Source organism: Nothoprocta perdicaria, unplaced genomic scaffold, assembly GCF_003342845.1.
Source record: "Nothoprocta perdicaria isolate Ctin4 unplaced genomic scaffold, notPer1 scaffold_11, whole genome shotgun sequence".
In the NCBI taxonomy this organism is placed as follows: domain Eukaryota; kingdom Metazoa; phylum Chordata; class Aves; order Tinamiformes; family Tinamidae; genus Nothoprocta; species Nothoprocta perdicaria.
This window is the reverse complement of record NW_020454205.1, coordinates 8,598,711-8,613,882: the sequence shown is the minus strand read 5'-3', so window position 1 is coordinate 8,613,882 and position 15,172 is coordinate 8,598,711. Positions and strand designations below refer to the sequence as shown.

At 56.8% G+C, this 15,172-nt stretch overlaps 1 protein-coding gene across 1 annotated transcript in view; it reads left to right on the top strand.

The window, feature by feature from the left end:
- Positions 1 to 2,278: 2,278 nt before the first annotated feature.
- COL18A1 (collagen type XVIII alpha 1 chain) overlaps positions 2,279 to 15,172 on the top strand; it is a 28,667-nt gene continuing 15,773 nt past the window's right edge. The window contains exons 1-2 of the mRNA XM_026048582.1: positions 2,279 to 3,319; positions 11,560 to 12,104. Coding sequence (XP_025904367.1) covers positions 2,293 to 3,319; positions 11,560 to 12,104 — 1,572 coding nt within the window. The 5' untranslated portion in view covers positions 2,279 to 2,292. The remainder of the gene's footprint in view (positions 3,320 to 11,559; positions 12,105 to 15,172) is intronic.

The window sequence follows — 15,172 nt, the reverse complement described above, 5'->3', positions numbered from 1 at the left end:
CAGAGCTGCTGCCCGCATGGTGGGGCCGGCCTGGTGCACGGGGGTGGGAGGAGGAAGCCTGTGTGTTGTCCACAAGCAATTCCTCAATGGCATTGTGTCACCTGGGAGCTGTTCTTAAGAAGAAAGAGGTTTTCTTCTGGTCTGGGTGTCAGGAAAGAAGCTTCGGGCCTTGGACTTTCTCACGCTTTGTGCAGCTCTCTCCTTTCCATATGGAAACTTTGCCATAGGGACAAAAATGCGTCCCCTATTAGATTAGCAGGAGCCTGCTTCGTGATTGGGGGAGATCTGTTCCGCCAAATGCCCTTGTAATAACATTGGTTTTGGGGCAAATGAGCTGGCACAGCATCATTGCCATGCCGACTACTATTTTAATTGAAATGCCCATGTCATGCTTAAAAAAAATAGGATGGAAAATATTTTATGTAGCTAAAAGCTGTCTTTTTTTTTTTTTATTATTCATTCTTCTCCTGAATATTTCTTGCTGCTTTTTGTTATTTTAAGTGATAGTGAGCTGCATTRTACTTTTGATTCTGTTTTGTTTCCGTTTATTCTTTAAAAGTAGAGAAGAGGAAGAGCAAAATCCCTTCCTGCAATGTGCTGGCAGTGGAAACGCAGAGCAGGGGGTCTACCYCAGACCCTGGCTTTCCCAGGCAGGCAACTATGGGGATGGAGGAAACCTGAGAGTGCAGCCTCCCTTGAGGCTCCTCATCTCCAGCCTTTTAGCATGTGGTCTGGATAGTGCCTGAGTCACCAGTGTGCCTTGTCCAGGCAGGGAAGCTGCAGCTGGAGCCATCACTGATGTTCTCCTGGCCAGTGCACGTGGGTTGGGTGACTCGGTGGGATCCTGTGGACGGCCTTGTGAGACRGGGAGAGCCAAGGGGCTTGGCTGTTGGCACACGCTGGCCGGAGAGGTCAGAAAAGCCTGTGGTTGCCTTCAGTCAGCTTGCTCCCCCGGGGCTGGCAGATCAGCGAGCAGAGCAGCGGGCTTGGCGCCTTTCCTCTCAGCGGGGAAAAAGCCAATGCCGAGCTGCTCAGCAGGGATTTTCAGAGCTGGTGTCAGTCAAATGCAGTGGTTTTTGAGCACTAATGGGTAAAACACCCAGGTCCCAGCTCACAAACGCATCTGGAGCGGGATGTGATCCAGGGAGGTTCACCTGCGCTCCCCACCAGCTCTTGGCTTGCTTGGTAACATCTGTGCGGTCCTGGATCTGTAGCGGAACTGGGAAAGCCTCTCAAAAGCTCTTGAGACTTGCTGTGTTTCCCAACAGCAGAAATCTTGGAGGGGTTTTCTGGGGTGTTTCTCTTCTTGTGATGCCACCCTGCAATTGTAACCCACGTGGGTTAGCCCCGAGCTTGGGGGCAGCGCTGCCAAGCAGATCTGAAGCAGATCTGAAGCACATCTGCCCAGCAGGTCCCTCTGCGCAGTCACGCTGGAGCCGCAGGGTTTGGGAGAGAAAGGGGTCGGAGCCAAATGGTGGTGGGACCCGTGGAGCCCTGTTGGGGTGACCGCGTGACTGTTCCCGCAGCAGGTCTCCCAAGAAAATCCCACGGTGCGAGATTTTTGGAGGGGAAGCCAGAGCGCTGGCGGCCAGAGGGCTTCCTGGCGGGGCTCCTCCTAGAGAGGGAATGTCAGATGAGGACAGGAGCCGGCGGGGAGCGTGGACGGCCGCAGCTGGAGGCTCCTTGGCCGTCGGGGAAGCTGGGCCTGACCTCCGAGAAGGCCGGAGCCGCTGTGCGCAGGGGAGCAGGTTTCTGCGGGCTGCTCCGAGCTGGGCAAGGGGACAGGAACCGTGTGCGCAAGCAGCCCGTGACCCCTTGTGTGCGTGGGTCGGCCTGATCAATGGCTAGAGCTGCAACGGGGGGAAAGGTCGTCTCCGGGATGGGTTTTGGGTAGGAAGGAGTTAAAAGCAGCTGCTGGCTGGTGCGGCAGGGCGCAGGGAGGAGGAGGAGGGAGTGCAGGGGCTGGCTTGGCTGGGAGACCCGTGGAGGGGCTCCCGTGGGTCCCTGGCCGCAGACCCTGTGTCACCCACCCGGGGGATGTGCCTGTGCCGAGGTGTCGGGCGTTGGGAGGCGGCGTTGGGAGAGCAGGGCCCGACCCAGCCGGCTGYGGAGCCACTCCTCCCCGCTGCTCCGTGTGAGGGACTGTGCGGGAGAGCCAGGGAGCAGAGACCGATGTGAGCGCCGGGCGTCCGTGTGGGGCAAAACTCCTGTTTGGCCCTTTTTCTTTTCTTTTCTTTTTTTTCCTTTTTTTTTCCCCCCCTCCCCAGTTCCCTCTGTTTTCCTCTCCTCCGAATGGCTCCGGCCTCGCGCTGCCTGGGCTTTCTGCTTTTTCTGGCTTGTGGCTGCTCCTGCGAAGCGCAGCTCCTGAACTGGTTCTGGGGTGGCTCCAAGCCCTCCAGGACACCGCTAGCCTCTGCAGGGAGAACCGCTGCGTCCGAGCCGACAGCCAGGCCACTCTCCACTCCGGCAGCTCCCCGGCCAAGCGGATCCCCGTGGATGGTGGCGCAGGACGAGGAGAGCTCGGGGGACGTCGCCAGCCTGCTGGGCAAGGATCTGGGTGCTGGCACAGCGGTGCCCACGGGCAGTGAGAGCGTGTCCAGCACGGCAGTGTCCACAGGCAGCGAGAGCATATCTGGCACAGCGGTGCCCGACGGGAATGAGAGTGTGTCCGGAACAACAGTACCTGACGGGAACGAGAGTGTGTCCGGCACAGCAGCACCCACGGGCAGTGAGAGCGTGTCCGGCACGGCAGTAACTGATGGGAATGAGAGCATGTCCAGCACGGCGGTAACTGATGGGAATGAGAGCATGTCCAGCACGGCAGTAACTGATGGGAATGAGAGCRTGTCTGGCACAGCGGTGTCCGACGGGAATGAGAGTGTGTCCGGCACGGCAGTGCCCGTGGGCAGTGAGAGCGTGTCCGGCACGACGGTACCTGATGGGAATGAGAGCGTGTCCGGCACAGCAGCACCCATGGGCAGCGAGAGCGTGTCCGGCACGACGGTGCCTGCAAGGAATGAGAGCGTGTCCAGCGTGGAGCTCCTGCACGCAGCTGAAGGCACCCGTGGCGGTCGTGAGCCGGGGGACGGCAGTGTCACCRGGACACCGGAGAGCACGGCACCACCACTGACAGGCATCACTTCAACCGCCGCACCTCCCAGCATAGCACCCGAGCACGGGCAGGATGTGACCAGCAACTCCACCGAAACCCCCCCAGCAACGACGGGACCAGAGCTGGTGCTCCCCGAGCCCACATCGCCGCTAGGCGAGCGGAGCGGGACTCGGGTGTCTTTGCAGAGGCCGATGGCACCCCGTCCAGGTAGTGCTCCTTTCCCTTTCCCACCAGGTGACGGTGCTCGCGAGCAGGTGGCACCTCCTCAGGAGCCCTCCTCGGGAGAGGGCTCGGGCAGCCCCAAAGCACAGCCGGCCCGCGTAGCGCCTCCGCGGGCCCCACACGGAGCATCGGCCACGCCACGCGCTGCACACCGCCCGGAGCTGTCCCCTGGCACCGGCACGCCAGATGGGCCGCCCCGTGCTGCTCCAGGTGCCACCCTGCCAGGGGACCRGAGCCCGACACGTAGCACCAGCAGCAGCAGCCAACTCTTGCAAGGCACTGGACAACCTGCCGGCCGCTGGGGGCTGGCGCTAACCGGTGTTAACGGGACCCGGAGGCCTTCTGCTCCTAACGGGAATGCGACTAATGACGTGGACTTTCCTCCTGCCGATAACTCTGATCCTCTCGAGTTTGATTTACTAACCTCCACTCTGCRACTTTATAGTAGTAGCGGTGCTGGGTTTGCTTCCTTCTTTCCCGGACTGACGCCGGAGGCTGGTCGCTGCCTGCCCTTCCCAGCCCGCCTGCCCTCCTGTACCGTTTTGGGCACCAAGCATTTCCGATTGCCAAATTACCTCGGCCACAGCAGCGAGGTGGAAATTCGGGATGCTTTGCATGAGTGGGAGGGGCTGCTTAAATCCCGGTGTCACCGCTACTTGGAATGGTTTCTCTGCTTGCTCCTGGTCCCTGGGTGTAACGCTTCTGTCCCCATAACCCCCCCGCCGTGCCAGGGCTTCTGCGAGGCCGTGAGAGACCTTTGCTGGATGCACTTGGCCGCTGGGCACCTGCCTCTCCCGTGTGACTTGCTCCCTGCGGAGGACGGAGGGTATTCTTGTGTCTTTATTAATGTTTCTGCAGGTAATGTGGCTGGGTGATCTCTGTTCCTTTGTGTGTCTCCCCCTCCCCAAGCCCCAGCAGGTAAGGCACCCTGTGTGTTCAGGGTGTTTGGGGGTATATGTCCTTTGGTGTGCTTTCCTGGGTGCAGGTTGGAGCTCGTGATATGGCAGGTACCTGTCCCTTCAGTGCCAGCCAGCAGGCTAAGATCTGGGAGATGCTTTAGCCTTTGGATGAGTCCCTTTGCTCATCCCTGCTTGGGACATTGTAGGCAGCATTGATGTGCACTGTTTGCGTGGGGTGGGCTGAGGGTGTCCCCTCCCCACGATGCAGCTTTGATGCAGAYTCACCCGTTTGCTTCAGGCAGTGGTAGGCTGGGTGCATGGGCATGGTGAGACAGGGCAACTCACCCTGATTTGGGGGAAAACCACCCTGCAATTCGGGCGCTGCGGTGCTGCCAGGTAGGCTGTGCTGGCTGGAAAGCAACAAGGGATTCTTTTCCCTTGTCGCTGTGTGAAGCTGCTGAGACCTCTGTCCAAATCCCTGTCCATCCAGCGTCATCTCTTCCAYGTAGCAACTGCTGTTGGTTTTTGGCTCCCTCTCCAAGGCTGAGCATCCCTGTCCTGTCCTTGGGCTCTTGTAGTTCCTGTGAGATTCAGTGGCCAGACTAAGAGGCAACGTCCCCATGGCCATGATGAGGTGCCCCTTGAGCACACGTGGCAGGTTTCTGACCATGCCTGTGTCCAGGGCCAGTTTGCAGACAGCATTGCCCATCACAGTGATATAGTCCTGACTTGAGCTATTGACTGTCTGGGGGTCCTAGGATCAGGAGAGCAGAAGTTCATAGTTTATCAAGTCTCCTTTCACCTTGGAAGGCAGGYGTTGGCAGAGCTGGGCTTGGTTGGCTCCAGTGAGGTTCCCAATGGGCATGCAGCTAAAGACAGCTCTAGCCTCCCTGCAGCCAAGCTTGGGTTCTGTTCCCCTTCCTCTGGGACGTGCCACGCTCCTCTCTATGCCTACCGGACCAGTTCAGCGATGGGAGCTGGCTCGTGCTGACCACAGAGCAACCATAGCGTTGGGGATGCCTCAAGGTGACCTTTCAGCAGGCACTGAAGGAAGTGCCTGGGTGTCACTCCCCTGCGGGCTGGGATGGGGGCTGTGACCCTGCATGCACATGCACGTGCTTGCTCTTCTCTTCCCGAGCTGCCCAAGCACCTTTGCCTCGGGGTTAATGATTTACTTGCGGCTAATGTTTGATCCCCTCTGTTTGGAAGGGAGGAGAGGCGTTTTGTGCCCAACTTTTGTTGTTGGGTGGTTTTGACCCTTTCAACACACAGGCAAACTTGCTGCACAGGGGAGAAGATAAAGGGGAAGACAGGCTATGGATGCTCTTCAGAGCAATGGAAGGTGCTGTTGCAGAGCAGAAATGAAGATCGTGAAGAAAGCAGAACTGGGAAATGTTGGGGAAATAGGGCGGGAATGGCATTGGGGTGCTAGGTAGTACCTTCATTTTCCACCAGAAGTGGTGGGTTTTGTTCTCCCAGGACTTCTGGGTTAACACCCAGCACACTGACTCCTGGCTGCTGCTGGCCATGGTAGCCCAGCTCTGAGCGGTGCGTAACTGGACAAGCCACCATGTTCAGAGGAGCCTTTAACTTCCTTATTTAATGGATTTAGCACAGCCCTCTAACATTTTGGGGAGGCAGGTTGCTGTGCCGTCCCCCTGCTGTTCCCCCTGCTGTTCCCCCTGCGCATTTCTCCCTCCCGACGTCCCAACGCTGCCGTGCTGAGAGGAGCTGCTGAATGAGGCTGTGTTCCCACACCAGACCCTCGTCCTGCTGGCTGGAATCCTGGGGTTGCCAAGCTCAGATGGCCTCGAGGCTGCCTTGAAAGGCACCCGCTGCCCTCCGAGAGGTGATTAGCCGGGAGCAGCAGACAAGGGATGCACACATGCAGGGAGGATGGCTCCCYCGGGCCCTGACCCCGCCACCCTGCTCGTTAAAGCAGCACTGTTTGCCGGCAGTCCCTCACGGGCGTGCGAGGGGGTCACCGAAACGCTCGCCCGGAGTTCCCAGACAGTCGGCAACAGAGGAGCCAAAAGTCCCATGGAGGCTTGGCGGCCGTTTGATGTCCCGAGGAAACGGGACAGGGCAGCAATGTGGGGCTGTAGTGCGCTTTGCTGTGTGGGGCTGGGGGATTTGGGGTGCGATGGTGGACCGGAGTGGCTTGAGTTGAGAAGGATCTACAGCTCGTGTGGGTCCCTCTGCCCTCCTGGTGGTGCTGAAATGCTTGGGGTGAAGGGAGAGGGATGTGGAGCAGCAGGACAGCAGGTATTGGGGTCTGGCCAAGGTGCTGTCCTCTCCAGAGTGCCTTCCAAGGACCGCAGCTCTGAGCCAGGAACCATCCCTGGGGAGCATTCACTGATGGCTCAAGTGAGTGCTTAGTTCCCAGGTGCCTGCAGGGGAATAMCAGTGAGGAGCTTTAGCCAAAGGCGGAAGGATGTGTTCGGCACCTGCACCAGGCATATTGGCTGGAGACATCCCTGCAGAGCCGCTCCGCATCCCGCGCGTGTGCCTCCTGCTCGAGGGCTTTGCCTTCTCCTGGTGCCAGCTCTGGTCACCCCACTGCCACGGCCAYGCTCCCTCTGCCGAAAAGCCCTGCAGCTTCCAGGAACCCCTCAGGTTGGCGCGGGCTGCAACAAGGTCCAGCCTGGAGGCGCTGGAGGTGTCCTGTGTGGTCTGGGACGGGTGCTGGCAGCCGTGGGGACTGCTGCGACTGGTGTGTTTGGGCTGTGCGGCTTTCCACGAGGCTCTGGGTGCTGTGGCCTAAAGGGCTCTGGTTTGGAGAGGGGCTGCGTGTGGGTTTTCTCCCGTGCACGCCGGGTGTTGCAGCAAGTCGGGAGCTTGCAGYAAGTCAGCCTTTGGATAATGGCACCGGCTCCAGGGCGAAGTAGCTGTGCCATATCTCATTCCTTGCTGGTATTTGTTCCTGTAACGCTTCCAGCTGCTAGAGGCGCGAGCACAATGTCGTATTGTAGTCGGCAGCGCTGCAGGAGCCTCGTGTTCGGGCCCGGGCGAGGGTTTCTCGCTGGCAGAGGGCCCGTCCCCGCCCTGCAGCCGCCGGCACATCCAGGCGCGCGTCCCGGTGCGCTGGCGCAGCCCCAGCCGGTCGCTCACAGCTCGTCCTGTCCCGCCGCGGGACACGAGCCAGCGGGGTCCCTGCGTGGTGATGGCAGCRGCTCCGAGGTATCAGGGCCTTTCCCACAGGGACCCCTCGCTCTGCAGCGGGGTGGGAGGGTGCCCAGAGGGGCTGTGAGGGCCAAGTGAGGGGGAAGGGGAGTTGAGCAGGGATATCCCGGCCCTGGATAGCTGTTTGTGTAGGGAAGGATGAGACATGTGGGGCAATGGGATGCTCATTACAGAACCCCGAGCAGCTCTGAGCTCTGGTCCCATTAAGCGACAGGGACAGCGGTCCATCGCTGCTGACCGAGACTGCTTTTTCTGCTGGATTCTCCTGCTGGAAAGAGCCCATGGGGCTGGTCCAAGGGATCTCGAGGTGCTTGTGAAGCAGCAGCCCGTGCTCAGGCTACCTGAGGTCACGCAGCAGCACAGCTGCCCGCTCCCTGCGCAGGAGGCCGTCTTGGCCTCGCCGCCCACGAGCTTCCTGCCCGCGCAGATTTTCCTCAAACTGGCCTGGCATCCTTGTGCCTCCAGGGCCTGGCACCTGCCTGGAGCACCTCCGTTTGCGAGGGGGCATCCGTTTGAAGGGGTGTCCCATTACCGCCCGCTCCCCAGGCTCCCTCCAGCTTTGCATCCTTGGCCCCGGGTTTGTTTGCATGTTGTGCAGGGGAAAGACGCAATCTGTTGTCTTTGGGAAGCCTCCTTGTATCGTCGCCCAGCCCCAGCTCCAAGCCAGGGAGCAAGTGGTGCATTTGGAGAGGAGCAGAGAGGGGATCCCTGAGCCAGTTAAAACACTAAGGAGAACATGATTGCAAATTGCATTGCAAACAAAAGCCTCTTTCAGCCTTCCCCACCGAGCCTCAGAGGCAGAGGATAGGTTGTCCGGATGCAGAAGTCGCAGCGATCGCTCTTAGACCCATCTGAGCCTGCCCGGACCCCTGGGAGGAAGCTCTGATTTCCTCTAGGCTTCAAGCTGTTCCGAGTTTGGCTGCCTCCGACCCAAGATAAACTTCTTTTGCGGCATGCCCGCAGCCTCTCGCAGGGATCGCTTGGCCGGCGTCCCCTCTGCGTGCCGCAGCGCCGRCTCCTGTCGCCACGCCGGCGCGGAGCTCACCGGGAACGCACGTAGTGGCTCCTGAGCTTGCGTGGCCTTCGCGTGTGGTGTGCGAGGAGAGCGCTGGGGTCCTGCTCGGTGCCGAGGGATCAGGATGCTCCTGTAGGGAAGCCGGATCTCGTTGCAGGATGTTTGAGGTGGATGCGAGACGGGGAAGGAGGTTTCCTCGCACCTGGGTGCTCAGTTCTGGGGTCGCAGTTTTGGAGTCGGTTGCTGATGATGTATGGGGGATACAAAACRGTTTCAAAGCCGTGCACCCAGGAGGAGAGGACTGGGGGTTTTCTGGTAAGGAGACCCCCCTGACACTTGCAGTAATCCCCAGTGTTTCTAGCATCCCTCCCACCCCCTGCCATGGGGCCGGCCCTCGCCTTGGTGACTCAGCAGCTGTGGGAGGGTCGGGATGCTCTGCCTGTGCTGGGAGGACTCTTGCCAGCTGTGCAGGTACCTCCAGGCACTGGAATTGGCACCAAGGGTTTTGTCTCCTCCCACCRTCCCAAAAGACATGTTTTCCTTCTGGGCTGGGCAGGGTTGGGTTGATTTCTTCTTAAATTTTAAGAGCTCTAGAAGAAAATACCTGGATGCAGAGGAGCGTGTAAGTTCCTGGCTGCCTCCACTGCTGCCTGGCGGCTTCTGCCTGGGCTCAGCACACCTCTGCTCTGCAATTCCCCTTGCTTGTCATGACAAGGAGCACGGAAGGTGCGGGGCACACTGAGTTTTTGCAGCTCTTACCAGAAGCTCCTCATTCCCAGCTTGGGGATGGGGGGATGCAGTCAACACCAAACTTCCCGACTGGAGGGGCTAAGGTAGGTCCAGGTCCTGATCTCTCTGCAGCTTTGGGGTTCAKGCCCCCCTGGTTGGACTGTTCCTTTCCAGAAGTGACAATGGCCTCGGGAAGAAAACCACCAGAGATGGGGACCGTGCGGATTGCAGGGCAGCGTGTGTGCAGGAATTGCTGGTGGATTCCCTAGCTCCTGGGAAAGCTGGAGTTAAAAAGCACCAGAGTAAAACAACCCAGTTGGCACCAGCCCGAGAGGTTGACATAGGAAAGGAAGAATCCAGCACCCGCTGTGTGGGCGATGAGGATGCGTGTGCTGCCAAAACAACAGGAGTTTACATACAGAGGGCTGTCTTGCGCGGCCAGATGTTCAGCTGCTCCTGGTAGGAGAGACCGTTCTGACCAGAACTCCCTAAAGTGCCTTGAGAAAAAAAAGAGTCAGAAAAGGAGCTGCTCTTAAAATTGAGAGCATCTGGGAAGCTGACTAGGCAGGGATGAGGAGCGCCAATCCGAGATGCTTTCCCAGGCAGTGCAATGGGAGGCTTGCTAGTGGGAAGGCTGTGATTTATTCCCAGCAAGGGTGACCCTGCAAGCTTTTCCGCAGCTGCGTATCCCGGAGCCTCCCGTGGGGTAGGATCACGTGGGGGTCGCTGTGACCCCAGGGAAGGTGCAGGCACGTGTGCACCGCGCTTTCTATGGCTCTGCAGGCAGGAACTCAGGGTCCGGTTGCCTCCTAGTGCTTGGCAATGCCTCTGGGGCTGGGAGACAGCGAGGGCCGTGCGTGTCCTCTTGCCGCACGGGCCCAGGTGGTCTGTGTGCAAATTCTGCCATGGAAGATGCTCGGGAAAGCTGCAGCATCTGCGCTGTAGCTGTCACCCCTTGGTGCCCCAGTGCCACATTCGTGGTTGGCAAAGAGCTGTCTGACGTGCTGGGCTCAAGGCAGGTCCACAGCACAGATTTCTAGCCTCCTTGAGAGAGGAACTTGTGTTTTCCATTCAATCCCCAGATCTCCTGTAAGTCCTTCTGCTATCTGCTGTGTAAAGAAGCGCCAGGACCAGGGGTGACCTATGGCTGGGAGATGCTGATGTAAGGGCATATTCCTTGCCAGCGRCTGGGCAGTGCTGGAGGAGAAAGTGAAGGGAGAGCCAAGTCCTGCTGCTTGACCTGCCTCGGGTTTGCTTGTAATCCCTGGGTGGTTAGGAAGTTGTCCTCCATSGTTTTTAATGGTATCCTCAGGAATGAGCCATGCTGGGACTCCAGGAAGCTTGGACCTGCCAAAAAATACAGTAGGCCATGCAGCACATTTGCAGGAGCATGGGAAGATGCCAATTCCCTCATGCATCCCGCGGGATCATCCCAACACTGATCTCTTCCATTATGATGCACAGGCCCTCCCAAGGCATCGCGTTCCTGGGGTTCGCTCCCAGCATGACTGGATATATGTGCCTCATGCATCACTTCTGAATCAGCACGGGCAGAGCTGGCCGGGAGCCACCRCAGCAGCCTCTGCAGAGGCAGGAATGTCCAGCAGGCCCTGGAAGGGCCACAAATTGGCTACGGCCCTTGGGAGACCTGAGTCTGCTCTCCTCTTCYCATTCCCACATGCAAAAATTCCTCTTGCTCCATGGGGAAAACGCCTGCGTGTCATCATCTGGCTTTGGAGGCCAGCTGGTGGTGCAGTGCCAATGTGACCTGGGAAGATGGAGCAGAGGAAATTACGGAAAAGCAGCATCTGGAGAGCACAGGGTCAAAGCTGTTCAGGCAATGGAGCTGAAGCTGGGAGTTGGTTTATTGAATATCAAAACGTCTCTTTAGGGATGATGATCATTGGAGTCACCTCAGCGACATCATATATATATATATATGTATAAAAACTGTTATTTAATTGGTTTGAAATGTCTGAAGGAATGTGGAATTGAAATGAGCATTGGAATGAAATGTTTCCTTTGGCCAGATGGAGTTTTTAGGTTCAGYAGTTGATACATAAAATGGAGTTCATTGTGGCATGACTTTCCTGGTCCTGGGCCTCAGAGTTTCCTTCTTCACATCCCGCTGGAGCTGCAAAAGCAGGTCCCATAAAGAGGTTGCATTAGGAGAACATGTTGCCTTGTGTGGGGAGAAGGTGGTTTCAGTTGTCCTTCTAGCAGTGATGCGCTCTGGTCCAGAAATTCCTGTAACTAGTCTTCAGCTCTTGTCCAGCRTTTGAGCTGGAATGCGGAAGCACTCAGGAGACTAGGAGAGAGGAGACCTGCTAAGGGGTGTCTGGATCAGGGTATGTGACACCAACAGGSCACCATCACCTTTCTCTTCTCTTCTCTTGCAGAGAATTTGAGCACAGAAGTCAGCCTCCTGGAGCTGATTGGAGACCCGCCGCCAGAGGAGATCCAGAAAATTTACGGCCCCGACAACAACCCAGGCTATGTCTTTGGACCCAATGCCAACACAGGCCAGGTGGCCCGGTACCACCTGCCCAGCCCCTTTTACCGGGACTTTTCTCTGCTGTTTCACATCCAGCCCACCACCCCGCGGGCCGGCGTCCTCTTTGCCATCACAGACTCTTTGCAGAGCATCATCTACGTGGGCGTCAAGCTCTCGGAGCTGCGGGCGGGTAAGCAGCAGATCATCTTCTACTACACAGAGCCGGGCTCCAAGAGCTCCTACGCGGCGGCCACCTTCACCGTGCCCACCCTGCTGAACCAGTGGACACGCTTCGCCATCAGCGTGGAGGAGGACGAAGTCRTCCTCTACCTGGACTGTGAGGAGCACGAGCGGGTCCGCTTCGAGCGCTCCCCAGACGAGATGGAGCTGGAAGATGGGTCTGGGCTCTTCGTTGCTCAGGCTGGAGGAGCCGACCCGGATAAATACCAGGTAAGGTCTCAGATTACCCCAAATAAGTTTGTCAGAGAGAGAACTTGTCTGAAACTGGAGAGCTGTGGCGCCAGGCTATGCTGATTTACCTCTGATTTCACTGTGCCCAGAGGTTAAGCTAGTGAATGTGCTCTTGTGATTGTTCCTAAGGAAGCCTGGGGAGGTTGCGATGATTTCTGATGCAAGAAACTTTATTTTCTTGCATCTCCACAAGGGTAAGCTTGCAAGGAGGTTGAGGTTGCATAGCCTGCAGTCACCATTGCCTATACCTTCTCCAGCCACTGGTGGAGCAGACACGGGAACAGCACAAAGAGTCTGAGAGAATCTCCACTTTGTTAAAAATACCTATGTCTTTTAATGTCTGTTGATTTGGCTGGTAAAATACATCTTGTAGCTGGAAAAATAAATGTTTGAATGCTGGGCCAAAGCATATCTTTGCTGGCTGACTTTGGATGGTATCTTCAGGAAGACTTTTGAGAGCAGGCAGAGAAGATGATAGCTGAAGCTGTGATTTAAGAATAAGTTATGTTTTAGATAAGATTTATGGAAMGTGTGTGGAAAATGCACCGCACTTGAACCGACATAGAAATCCSCTTACAATAACGAGTAAAATTCAGGGCTGCTCTTTGTCTTAGGTTGAACATGTTTTGCCCTGTGGGAGCAGCTCTGCAGCAAAGAGCTGTGCTTCCCCACRGTGACTGGGCTTTGCAAATTGCATTTCTTAGTTTAAACATTGTCTTGACCAGTAGCCAGAAACGCTGCAGTTGTGATTCAGTTAAACCAAGTCGTGGGGGAGAGGCTAGGGAGAGTTCCCTCAGGAAAGGATTAATCATTGATGGTCTGAGGACCAGATTACTCCAGGATTGCTATCTCAGTGTGGCACTGGCTCGTGGGTCTGGAGAGCAAGGGTCTGGAAAGCAATCTTTAACCTGCCAGGACAGCGAGGCCACTGACACAGAAATGCCTTGCTCCTGTATTGGCAGGTGTTTGGGACACCACCTGCCTGCTTTTGAAGGCAAATGCCAAGAAATAGTCCGGAGTAGAGGATGAAACACCCATATGTTTCTAACACATGATGGGGCTGCTCAGGGGGGAAGACTATGAGCAAAGAGCACAAAAWATACCCACTCCCAACACTTGTTCCATTGCAAATCAACCCAAAGTTGTGTTATCTGGAGCTAACAGAGCATAGGGCTGATTAAAACCTGGCCACAGGACAAATCACAAATAGAGGCGCTAATGGGCAGCTTGACTGCTCCTGGCAGGGTCTCCCTGGGGTCTGTTCTTCCTCTGGTGTTGCCTTAGTGGTTTTATCAGCGATGAAGGCAGTGGGATAAAACCTGGAAGGGTGAAGCTTGCAGGCAGTGCAGAAGCTCTTGGGAGAGCAGATAAAACAGGAGGTTGCCATTATCAGGGACTTGGCCGTAGTCCGGTAGGAGGATTTGATTGCAGCTGAATGCAAGATAAGACCYATGGTACCAAGAATGTTGGCTGCTCCCTTTATCTGGGCTGCTGGGTCCTTGTGACTATCCCTCAAGGGGGTGTTTTGGTTCGGGGCTGGAAATGGGTTATTTCTGAAGCTTCCTGTGAACCCTGGGACCGGAAAAGCAGATGGTGAGTGTTACATTTATCAAGGCATGGCCTGAGAAGCAGCTTAGGCTTGATACTGGTGCTTGGCAGGAAGGAGAGGATTTGGTCACCAGGGCTGGGAAGCTGGAGGAGGCTCAAAACTCAACCGAGGAGAGTTTGCTGGGCTGTTTCCACAGCCTTAACTACATTCCAGTAGGGATTTCAATCCCAAGAGACTTTCCAAAGTAGCAATTTTGGTGAAAGGGTCTGTTTGGGCTGCATGTGCTTTCTGGAAAGCCTTGCACCAAACGCTCTCAGAAGCGCAAACCTGCCTGTTCCTGGCGTGCCCGATGGGATGCCAGGCGAATTCCTTGGGGGCAGACTGTTTCCAGGAAGCACGGCTGCAGAAACATGCCCATGGGGCTGTTGTTCGCTTGGCAGACGCCGACAGGAGCGCGATCCCGGCTGCCTGAGAGGCGAGGCAGGGCCGCGTAGTCACTGCAGTTATTGCCTGCGGCTGCCGTGAGAGTGTTGGTCAGACCCGCTGCTTGCAGCGGCCTCGCTGGCCTCGTAGCTGCCGCTCGCTGTTGTTTGCTTAAATTGTGTTTCCCGAGCGCGGACATCTTCCCCGGACATAGGGTGTTGCGCTTTCAAGTGAGTCCAAATATTATTTTAGGTGTCTCATCCAGAGAGAGAGCACGAGAAGGACGTTGCACGGGCAGTTATCTTTCTTCTCCAAGCTCGCTTGCGAGCAGGGTTTCCATTGTGGGCTGGGTGGCCCCTGGCAGGGTGGTTTGCTCTCCACTTCCCCGTGGAGATCAGGTGGCCGGGCCATATCCCAGCTGTTCAGCTTGGTCTGGAAAGGTCCTGGGAAGGTGAAGGGCCCGTTCGTTCCCGAGCAATGCGGAGGACCTGACAATGCGGTGAGTGTTGCAGCCTTGCCCAGAGATGCCCAGGATAACTTTAATCCTTCATGGAAACGTCTTTTTAGGCTGGCAACTGAACATAACGTGCTTGTCTCAATGAGCAGGGTAGGGTGATAACTCAGCTGCTCCATGATTCATCAACAGTTGCGCTGTTTCTGCTCATTTCTCATGTTCCCAAGGCTCCTTTGCTCTTGGAGAGCTGCTATATGGTCCCTGTCTAGCCAAGATTGTTTAGCCAAGTTCCCTCTGAAAGCAAAAGGGGAATTAAAAATGAAATGTTGGTTATGCGCAGAAAAGCTCTGTGGAGCAGGAGCTGGTGGCAGCAGCAGGCCTCACACGGGGGGTTATTCCCAAAGGGAAGAGGTGCTTACGGTGCACTCCGCTTTCGGCACAAAGCAGAGACCTAGCTGGTCCCAAAGCCCTCGCTGCTACTTCACCAGCTCCAGGTTTGCCCAGGGAACCTCCTGTGGAGCGCCAAGAGGGAATGCTGCCCTCCGAGGTGGCTTTGGTACCTCAGCTATGGAGCAAGAAGGTGCTTGGTTTGTTTTTTTTTTTTTTTTTTTTGGAGAAAGA